Source organism: Hypomesus transpacificus, chromosome 5, assembly GCF_021917145.1.
Source record: "Hypomesus transpacificus isolate Combined female chromosome 5, fHypTra1, whole genome shotgun sequence".
NCBI lineage: Eukaryota > Metazoa > Chordata > Actinopteri > Osmeriformes > Osmeridae > Hypomesus > Hypomesus transpacificus.
Window position 1 is genome coordinate 7,138,590 of NC_061064.1, and position 11,404 is coordinate 7,149,993.

General features: G+C 46.5%; 1 protein-coding gene across 1 annotated transcript; it reads right to left on the minus strand.

Annotated features, from left to right (window-relative positions):
- Positions 1-5,923: 5,923 nt before the first annotated feature.
- On the minus strand, positions 5,924-8,282 carry LOC124468200 (E3 ubiquitin-protein ligase CBL-B-B). The gene is made up of 5 exons (XM_047020836.1): positions 8,221-8,282; positions 7,700-8,048; positions 7,443-7,569; positions 6,209-6,306; positions 5,924-6,117 (listed from the first exon to the last, which is right to left on the minus strand). The coding sequence occupies exons 1-5, from the start codon at positions 8,280-8,282 to the stop codon at positions 5,926-5,928; spliced, it is 828 nt and encodes a 275-aa protein (XP_046876792.1). The 3' UTR covers positions 5,924-5,925.
- Between the last annotated feature and the right edge of the window lie 3,122 nt (positions 8,283-11,404).

An 11,404-nucleotide genomic window follows, 5' to 3' on the forward strand; every position in this document is an offset into this window, starting at 1 on the left:
GTCTTCATTTTTCTCCGTTAGCCCCATCCTTTATTCATGTTTTGTGTCAGGCCGACGGGGAGAACGCAAGTGGGCTGTACATGTCACTGTCTGCACATGGTCATTCCTCATCCCCCCCCTCTCCTGTGGAGTTTCATCAGGATTCACAGAAAATGGGTTAAATCTGACGCAGAGAAGAGCCAAGCTCCTGGGCTATTTTTCACAACTCAAAAGAGTAGCGAACCACCTCAACCCCAAGGCATCGTATTCTTCTTTGTGACGTGTGCGTGTGTATTGAAATTGGAAGTCGCTCTGGGGACACTTTAGGCTGAACTAGACCTTCACCGTAGACGAATGTAACAATCTCTTTCTCTCTCTTTCATTCTTTTACCTGATGGACTCTCTGCTCAGTGGTCTCTGCCGATTAGAGGTGGATAATCACACTCTCCACACCTCTCTACCCCCCTTCCACTGATCCCCCACAATGCATTGTGTTGAAGAGGCAGCTGAGGCCTGCTAAACTGTAGCTAATGGGAGGCAGGAAGGAAATGGTTGAGGCGCTTTTTACTGCCCTGGAGCTATTGTGCAGACAGCTCTTTAAACTCGCTGTAATTGCATTTTAACTGCACTTCCTCATGGCTAACTGCCTTTATTAGTGCTGTACCTGCCGCCCAAGTGTGTCTCGAAGAAACCCTCCACCCCATCTTGGATGTCTGAGTTGACCAGCCTGAGAGTCACCGCTGTTGCTTTAGATAGTGCCTACTGCTCTGCCATTGTGTGGCAATTTATAGTAAGTAAATCAGCCCAATGGGTGTTTGTGGCTCATTAGCCCCCGCCAATCAGACGTTGTGTTTGTTTGTAGTGTTAGTTGTTGCCACTGGGACATTTCCTGAACGCTAACTTATCAGTCCTACCATTATCCCTCACCAACAGAATAACGACAGTTTGCCTCTATTTTTGTATATTTTTTACAAGACCTCCATAATCTCAATAAAACATGGGATATTCCGTTTGCTCGATCAGATGAGAGGAGTCTGCTTCTCGGGATGCTGGGGTAATGAATGCTACGAGGTTACCATGAGCAGTTTCACTGCAGGCCATCATCTTGTCATCTGTCACCACAGCATCCGTCCCCATAGGATTAGCCTGCCTTAGACGCCTCTGTATTCATGAGAGCGGGTTTAGCCAAGCGCGTCCACAGTGCTCCTTTAGCTCACATACCATTTTTACCTTTTACTGGACTCAAGGTTGAACGGGGGAAACCGCTTATACAAACACGTGACATCCTCAATAGCGCCATAGCATCTCGACGTGTTTTGGGGAGTTTGAATCTTCTCGAGGAAGCACCAAGAATGACGTCTTTCTGGATCCGTGGTTTTAGATGTGGTGTCCCTGCAGTAGACTTGTGTGTGTTCTCGAGAACTCAGTTGTCATTAACAGAGCTATGCAGCCCACAGAGATCCTATCGACCTGAAGCACAGTACTTATCTGATTTTGACAACAGTTGCCCCTGTGTACCCACTTGCCCTGCCTCTGTTGATGAAACCCAGCGCTCGCTGCTTTCCTGCCAACCGTCCACGGGCCGCACGTCGGCCTTGATTTCCTTCCTGCATTGATTATTTGGCATTTTCTGTTGTGTTCCCCCGACTCATCCATTTGGGTTGTGGCACAGGCTGTCTGTGTGAATCCGGTTGGCACAGCAACACGTGAGAGCAGAGACTTGGAAGAACCCCCCCCCCCCCCCCCTTTCCCTGCCTTGTGTCTTTGTGCCCCTACCACAAAAACAATGATAGTTTGATAGAGAAGGCCATTAAAGTGTCATTAGTGCATGCATTGTGGAGCCAGTCCCCCACAGATGAATACCGTTCATTCCGAGAGGAGGAGGAAGAGAAAGAGCCGGAGCCTTGGAGAGGTGATTCTAACACACGCAGTTTATCCATCCACTCTGACAGCCCCCTCTCTCCTCTCCTTTCTTTCTGTCACTCTCCCTTCTTCCCTGACTGCGCCCGAGCCGTCGTTCCCAAGTCATTCCAACGCGGTGAGAAAGCTGAGGAATTTCGTCTGGACACTCACCATTGTGCACGTGCAGTGTTACAGCAGGAAACCCTACATACATCATTTTACTGTTCCCTAATGTGACTATTACGTTCCATCTGCCAATGAACTCCGTCCTTGATCGTCCAATGAGCTCTTTTGGTGTGCTATATAGAAACTGCCAACAGCTCACCTCCGAAACCTATACTTCATATTTCCATTTTTGTGCGGACGACGTCCAACTGAAACCTAAGCTGTGTATTTCTCCTCAACATGAGTGAGAGCAGTAATGATACACTGCAGTCGATAGCTGCTTGGCTGTGCTGCCTGGCAGACTTGACTCAATTTGTAAAAGTGAGCCACTGGCTGACTGCACGGCCACTGACGACGTGATACTGTCTGGGAAAGCTGATCGCCTCTGAAGCACCCTCTTTTCTCGTGGTCGTCAGTTTGGGATGAGAAGTGCTAATGGATTTTTGGAGGCATGATTCACTGTGCATTAGTAGGGCCTGTCAATCAAGGGCCATCAAGTGCTCCTTTTTAATACACAAAAAGCCTCTTTCTGTCCATCACCGCCTAACTTGGGACACTATCTGGGTAGTGATTTATTTTCCGACAAATAGGATGTTAAGACTAAATTTGGTATTCAGGCTGCGACTGGAGATAGCCCCAGAAGAATGTCTTTGGAGCAATGCTTCGGAACGCCGCGTTATAAAACTTGCACTGCCCCCAAGTGGCTTTATGTGAACACAACCAGGAAAATTCTGGATTCCGGCAGCAGTCAGCGCCACTAAACATCCACATACTGATGATTGGGTAATCATTATCAACAAAGAGACGACTTCTACAATGTATCTCAGTAGTAAACCCTCCTCTCTTTCCCTCAGTGTTCATCATGGGCTCTGGACTGCTGGTGTATCCTTTCGGCCTCAACTCCTCCCTGGTGAGGTCCTTCTGCGGAGACTCGGACATCTACGATGCCGGAGAGTGCCAGATCGGATGGGGCTACATGCTGGCCATCGTGGGCGTCATGCTCACCCTGTTCCTGCCCTTCTTCGCCAAATATGCCCCCAAGGAGCAGCTGTCTCCTACCCCCCTGCCCACTCTCTTATAGTGCAACACCAGACCCCTTGGTTCCGAGTGGACTTCACCACTGTTCCCTCTCTTTTTGCCCCTGTATGATGTCATGAACTGATCCCTGGTTTTCTATTGGATGCCCTTTGGAAAGCCCCTGTAGATTTGTTTGTATTACCTGAGTATGAACAACTTGGCCAACTTGAATGCGCCATCTTTCTCTTAAAGAACCCTCTCTGACTGGCTAAATTGGATGAAAAACCTTTTCTTATTATAACGTCAATCGTTTAAAAAAAAATCCATATTGTTTCATGTATGTCATTTAATTCAAATAACAAGGTAATCATCATGTGAACTTTTTCCAGTTTAGACTTAGCAGTTAAAACAAAAATGTTCACGCAAGGACTGACAGCAACAACCAGTGATTCAACCAGAGGCTCCAGTGCATCAACACACATCCTCGCAGTGCAGATAGCGAGCATTCAAAAGACGGGGGGGGATTTAGGATTATACCAATGTTCTGAGTCTGTGTCAATATTTTACTGTCAGAGTGGTTGGCAAGAAAAACATTCTGTGGTGGTCAGGGGGAGCTGTTTGCATGAAATATGGGACGAGGAGAATCTTCTCAACTGGAGACGGAGGACGGCAGGAGATAAGCTGATGAGAGATTGCCACGCTCCTACATGCTCCCTTGTCGGTTGGTGTCTGCTTCGAGGATACTTCAACAGAATTGCAAAAAGACTTGACATTGACAGCAAGAGAGTCAAGATGGATTCAGACGTCACTGCAGCGTGCCCACGGATGTGTTCCGCGACGCAGTGGAGAGCTTGAATTGTACATATGTTCTTGACCGACGGAAATATTCCTTAGAGCCACAAATACCGTTTTGGATACGATGACACCAGAAGATGGACGAACGTTACTGTATGCAATACAGTAACTCTGGTAGGCTTGAATCTGGTTTATCAATGGATTCAAAGGACAGACCGTTTCTCAGTCAAAAAGAATGCTAACAACACCAGAGAAATGGTTGCTGACATGTTTGTCAAGAACACTGTGTCACAGTCAATAGAGTTGTACCATAGATACAGCATTTTACCTGCCTTCATGACTCAATTGATATATTGTCCTTTCTGCTTCATAAAATAATTGTCTCGAAGCAATGGGAGAATTTGCTGAAAATGTGATGTTTCGGTGATGTTGCATTCTTTTGTCAACCAATTTATTGTGTTAATATGATTGTCTTTTCTCAATTCTTCATTTGATTTTTCCAGTTTACACTACTATAACATACAGACTATTTCAGGACCTCATAAAATCAGGCATTAGACAAGGAGACGATATAGCACCATGCAATGCAAAATAAGTTGGGTTTAGTTAATAGTAAAAAGTTGATAACGATGACAAAATCTAATCTGACCATACCAACTTGTGCCTTTTCACATTAAACCAAGACAACAAAGTTTGCTTCAATACTAGTTTCAGATTGTTAAAACTGTTACATCTTCTGAAAACTGTGGCTATTGATTTGTTTAGATTTGCTTATCTTTCCAGTGCATTGAACCCGTTCTTTTTCATTTCTTTACTTATTAAACTTGGTGTGTAACTTTTCTGTCTACTTCAGATTGGTCTTCTGTACATGGTATGAGCTCCTTGAACTTGCATTACATTCTGCAAGTTAAAGCCTGATGCGCATTAAAGGTAATACTGTCAGAAAGATGTACTTGTAATGAATTATGCCTCGACACGTTTGCCAATTCTCAAGAGGTAAATCATTTTAATCACGAAATTAAAAGGTTGTGACATGCAGTTAATGCATAACTCCTGGCATCCCGACAAAGTGGGATAGAGGATTTGAGTGGCAGAGCTTGAGAGCTGTACAAATTGAACTTAGGCCACAGTTATCAGTGTTGAGTTGACACATTATCCTAGTAATGTGTGAAGCATGGCTAAAAATAATTACCTTCTGAGATAAGCTAATGGCTAAGTTTTATTCTTCCATCCCATTCCTCTTAAAGGACTTTATTCTTGTCATGTTCCAAGGACAAGTAGTAGTATTCCTTCTCCACTATTCCGTGAAGTTAATGAATCTGGATGTTTCTTTCCAAACCATTTCTCTGTGTGTGTTATCCAGATGTTGGGCTGAATTACTTTTAAAATTGATAAAAGATATCGCCAAAGGTAAAATGTCTAGCAGTTGGAGATTCGTGTCTTTATGTTGCCACGTTAAAAAACAAGACAAAGGAAAGAAATGTTGGTATTGTATAGGACCTCATACTGTGCTTGATTGTGTGAATGACTGGGGCTAACTGACACCGACTTGCTCCCTAACATGTTGAACCATTGTGTGTCAAGTCTCAGCACTGGTGAAACTTTTGTAGAGTAGAAGTATTGGGTTTTTCATTGTGATGTGTTGTAAATAAACTAATAACTGTTTGTCAGGTCACTTTCCATTCTAAACTTTCCCCATTTTTGAAAGATATATTTTGAGATATTACCTCATCAGTGTGTTTGTTTAACATGAAACTACCCTCTTAACAATGTTTGCTGTTGTGTGAATTTCCTTTGTAATAAAATGTTTCATAAATTAAGTTACTTTATGGTTTTGTTGTCGAAGTAACACAAGCACACCGTTTATTGTGAACATTCCCAATGCATGAAAGAGTTTAACGTGAGAATAAGAAAAAGAAACATCAACTTTGAATCCTGTAAGCCGAAACAGCAAAATGATAACCTTCCAGACACGCATGCTCCTCATACAACTCACAGCCAGAGCCTCAAACAGAGCAATGACCCTGCTTTCCTCCAATCACAGTAATAACAACACTTCCTGACCTATCAGACTTCACTGAGAGACTTGACCAGCCCCCTCATCTCGGCGTCGGAAGCTCTCACCGCCTCCTGGGCGTTCCTCTGCTCCGAGGGCAGAGCGGCCCTGACGGACACGCAGGTGAGGACGTCCCTCCTGCTGTCGTAGTTCCCCACGCAGCGGTGCACCTGGCCCCGGATCAGCCTGGGCAGCTCCAGCTCCTGCCAGGGGGGGGGGGGACCGGAGCACAGCTGGCTCAGCAGCTCACGCCTCCGCCTGTACCACACACCTTTACCTGCTTCTCGTACTCACGTTCTCGTAGAAGACACACTGCAAGACCTCTTTGCCGTCTCTCACGAGGAAGTCCTTGGCCCCGTGGGATCCCACCGTGACCGCGGAATCGAGAGTTGCTGAGGGGGGAGGGAGAGTGTGATGTGAGCCCGTCACACCGAGGGGGGAGGGAGAGTGTGATGTGAGCCCGTCACACCGAGGGGGGAGGGAGAGTGTGATGTGAGCCCGTCACACCGAGGGGGGAGGGAGAGTGTGATGTGAGCCCGTCACACCGAGGGGGGAGGGAGAGTGTGATGTGAGCCCGTCACACCGAGGGGGGAGGGAGAGTGTGATGTGAGCCCGTCACACCGAGGGGGGAGGGAGAGTGTGATGTGAGCCCGTCACACCGAGGGGGGAGGGAGAGTGTGATGTGAGCCCGTCACACCGAGGGGGGAGGGAGAGTGTGATGTGAGCCCGTCACACCGAGGGGGGAGGGAGAGTGTGATGTGAGCCCGTCACACCGAGGGGGGAGGGAGAGTGTGATGTGAGCCCGTCACACCGAGGGGGGAGGGAGAGTGTGATGTGAGCCCGTCACACCGAGGGGGGAGGGAGAGTGTGATGTGAGCCCGTCACACCGAGGGGGGAGGGAGAGTGTGATGTGAGCCCGTCACACCGAGGGGGGAGGGAGAGTGTGATGTGAGCCCGTCACACCGAGGGGGGAGGGAGAGTGTGATGTGAGCCCGTCACACCGAGGGGGGAGGGAGAGTGTGATGTGAGCCCGTCACACCGAGGGGGGAGGGAGAGTGTGATGTGAGCCCGTCACACCGAGGGGGGAGGGAGAGTGTGATGTGAGCCCGTCACACCGAGGGGGGAGGGAGAGTGTGATGTGAGCCCGTCACACCGAGGGGGGAGGGAGAGTGTGATGTGAGCCCGTCACACCGAGGGGGGAGGGAGAGTGTGATGTGAGCCCGTCACACCGAGGGGGGAGGGAGAGTGTGATGTGAGCCCGTCACACCGAGGGGGGAGGGAGAGTGTGATGTGAGCCCGTCACACCGAGGGGGGAGGGAGAGTGTGATGTGAGCCCGTCACACCGAGGGGGGAGGGAGAGTGTGATGTGAGCCCGTCACACCGAGGGGGGAGGGAGAGTGTGATGTGAGCCCGTCACACCGAGGGGGGAGGGAGAGTGTGATGTGAGCCCGTCACACCGAGGTAAGGACGGGACAACGACACACAGGGCCACGATAACACAGGCTGGACTGAAGCTTCCACTACTCACCGTAGATTTCAAACAGGGCGGGAGCTTTGTCCTTGAACTGGCTCCAGTGTCTCATCCCAGCTATGACAGCAGTCAGGATCCTTAGGGAGCTCTCAGCCACTGGTTTGACCTGAAATGCAGATGTCGTCTTCCCAAGACGGTAGAAATATTCTAAGCGGATACATTCCTTACATGTTGAGCTTTAATTACTGTATTTACCAACTTTCGTGAGAGTAAGAACACATTCCACGTCTTGTTTTTTCCCCTCTGTGTGCTACCTGAGTTGGAGCAGCAGGCTTGGTGTTGTATATGTTGTTATTGCCAGCAGGCTGTCTCAGTGGTCCAGTGCTACTGGTGCTTTTGAACCTCCACGTGCTGTTCTGATGTTGAGGTGCAGGGGCGGGTCGGCTTGGTGGAGGGGGCGGGGCCTGATGAGGCTGAGGGGGCTGAAGTGGGTTGGCCTGTGTGTGTGCTGACGGCCGACCCCTGGGAGAGTAGCCCGTGGCGGGTGCAGGGAGGCTCTGTGCGTGCCCACCTCTGCGAGGGTTGGCGTGGCTGCTCTGCCTGGGGTTGCTGGGAACTCGAAAATCCTGCCTCGCTGTTGTGTTCTGCTGAGCGGTCTGTGAACTGAAGACACAAAGCCCATTTTGATCAAAGCCTACTTGTGTTGTAGTGTACACTTTATCCATTCAACCTAATTGGACAATTGTCAACCTTAATGTAATTCCAGGTTACATACTGCGGTGAAGTAATTATGATGTGTAAAATATAAAATACATACAAAGGTGCAGTTGCCCACCTGCTGTACCCTGTGTTGCCAGGTTTGTATGGATGAGGCAGGCGGGCACAGCCTCTCCCCATAGGGCCAGGTGCAGGCCTACTACAGTGGCCCTGGGAGAGCTGGTGAGGTTGGGGGTTATCTGGTCTGTTCCACTGACTATTCTGAATAGCAGGAGCAGGAGCTTGATTCTGGGCATGTCTAGTGTAACCTATTGAACAAGTGAAAACATGCTTAGGGGTTTAATGTGATTTGTTTTATACTTTGACTGTGCTGCCATCTAGTGGCTGAAATCATGATGATCCTACTTGTGTTTGATGAGGCAGGTCCCTGAGAGGGGGGCATGTATTCATTGCTGGGGAAGAATTCATTCTCTGTGGGATTAGATGTCAAGGGTAATCTACTTCTTTTCTTGTGGTTAAACAGCGGCACGGAGAGACACCCTGTAGAAAAATGCTTGACAATGTACTAATCACATCAAGCTGGATAAGTAAGCATTCATATATCAAATTAATTTAGGTAAGGTAATCAGGTAAAGCCTAACAAAACATTTGCAGCATAGTACATAGTTACACGTGCTGTTCTGATGTTGAGGTGCAGGTACACAGTTGAGGTACATAGTACACAGTTTACAAACCTGCAGTGGGTCTGGTCTGGTTTTCGTATCTTTTCATTGTCTCCAGTCAGTATCTTCAGTCAGTCAATGAAATCTAATCAATAAATGAAACGATTTGGGGTATTTACATTCTAGTACTACTACAGATAAGTATTCACTAATGAATAACATAGCTATGTGACGTTAGCTATCAGTACAACAGGCTTATTCAGTTGTCCAACTTGCTAGCTAGCCAACGTCTTAGCCTAGGCTAGTTACAGTACATGAGTAGCTCTAATTTTAGAAAGCAGACAAGTCACTAACTTTAAAAACAGTTTTGTCTATCATAGTCATTTTAACCTTCTATTGAAACCCCGTATACATTTATATGGGTACTTCCGTTCCACATTAGCTAGCTTGCTGCAAACTTTTAAGTTTGATCGAGTGATGAGCGGGATCTGCTCTCCAACACCCACGCGCCAAATAAATAGTTGGAAACGATTGCTGACGTACGGTGCTACACTCTCTGTTTCGGGGTTAAACTGGAACCACCGCCTGCAATATTTCATTTGTTTTACTCCACTGTAAAGGTGTCAAGAAATAAGCATCCAAGGCACATCAACATACCCAGGGTCAATTAAATCCGGACAAAGGGTGCCCTTTACCACCATTGTGAACCATAAACTTACATTTAGAGAGACTGTCAAACCAGATCACACACTTTGGGTGTGTCTTTAAGAGCCAATTATGTTTGAAGTGTCAACTCTAATGACTAATTAAAAAAGTGTGCTACAGTATTTATAATTTTATTAATAGCAGCATGACCAGTAACACATTGAATCATACGGGCAGTATTGAAAAAGAGAGACAGAGACAGACAGAGAGAGAGAGAGAGAGAGAGAAGAAGAATGTGTGTGTGTGTGTGTGTGGGCAATGTGCCAAAGAGCATCTAAAGGTCTCCTCAGTGAGTGAGTCGTGACTCCCTGCACCGGATCTGGCGTTAGACCACTCTATTCGTCCGGAGGGATCCTTAAACTCATTAATCTATCAGGGGGAGCCTCAGTGAGGGAGACCTCACATCTGTGTCTAAAGCCAAAGTATCTGTGCCAAAAAGGAAACAATAGTCTCTACTGAGTTCAAATATAGTACTTTTTACAAACATACCACGTTTTTCTGTTTTCAAGCATTACCATTTTAACTGAAGAATAAGAATTGTCTTGAGTTCTGAGAAAGTTCACATGACATGGATGATGTCGATTGCTCTACAAAAATGAGATTGCAGGCATAATCTCGAGTGTCGTGGACTGTATAAAGGAAATGACAAGGGTCAAGGCTGCCGAGCTTCCATCGCTGCACCTCGTTAGCTGTGAGCCTGAGGGTAATCACCGACTGTGTGGCCCTGTGACTTCCACAGAGAGTCCGAAGGCCAGTCTTTTACGATACACATGGCCTCTCTGTGAGTGACTGTGTCTCTGAGTCCCTGCATCCATGGCAACAGTGATTTGAATAGTCTTCAGAAAGCCAACCAACCCACCACTCTTTGCTAACCTCCCCCAATAACGCTCTTGGAGAGAATTAATAAATCTGAACTCGCAGGTGCAATGACTCACCACTGACAGTTTAGACAGGTTTCGCCGTCATAATATTTGTGTTTGTGGGGGAGGAGTGTTTGTTTTATATCAACCATGATGAGGTGTGAGCTGTGGGCTGCATTCCTGCAGTCGTAAAGGCCAATGTTATGAACATATTATCACATAACAGAATCCTAATGAGTTGAGACATTTCTGAGGTGGATTCACATTGAGATGGATGATCCCAACGGTTTAGGACTGCGTCCTTTGCTCTCTGTGACTCAGAATTACTACAGGTAATAGCGTTGAGCAGTATGAATTTACTATTTCACGTCCATGGCCTCATTATGGACATCTTATTTTTAAAATGACGTCTGAAACAGGGCTTATTAATTGTCTTCATCTTATGTTATGATGGTATGCTCTAATCTTACATGACAACCAGGGACAGTGGTAGAATAAATAATTTCCAGCTATGTGCTGATACTGCATTTTACAACCTGGCTATATAAATCTGTGACAATCTTACCCCTTTCTCCATTCCTCATTCTTCAGTGGAAATGTGTGTAGCTAGTAGCAGTATCTCCTTCAGCTTGGAGTTAGATCCCTGTTCTGTGGCTGCTATGAAGGCTTGTTCTGGGAAAACATGTCTGAGGGCCTGGGCTGTCAGATAATAATTGTCCAGATGTGCTGCTGGAGTTGGGTTGCTGAAGGATCTCCAGGGTGGAACAGATTCAGACACACCTCTCAAAGCTTGTGACTTTAGCACGACTGGCCAGACATATGTCATGCATCATTTGTACTATGGAATACATGTTTTGGTTACTCCATAATAAAATAATAACTAACTGTAGCTATATAATTATATATTATGTTCTATCAATACATATTCTGTAACGATTTTCTATATATTTATCTGTCAACTGCAACCTTTATATTTACACAGATATATGTTCCAAGGCAGATTGGATTGCTTAATATATTTCGAAATATCTTTGTGTAGATTTTAAGTGTTACCTCTGTTTTCACCTATTCTGTA

Bases quoted from the DNA above. Each gene is read 5' to 3' on its own strand.
- LOC124468200 (XM_047020836.1), bottom strand. From the start codon at position 8,282: ATGGGGAGAGGCTGTGCCCGCCTGCCTCATCCATACAAACCTGGCAAC. The intron at 8,049-8,220 runs GTGGGCAACTGC...TTGTGTCTTCAG, and splicing joins GGCAACACAGGGTACAGCAG to TTCACAGACCGCTCAGCAGA. The intron at 7,570-7,699 runs GTAGCACACAGA...CGTCTTGGGAAG, and splicing joins AGCCTGCTGCTCCAACTCAG to ACGACATCTGCATTTCAGGT.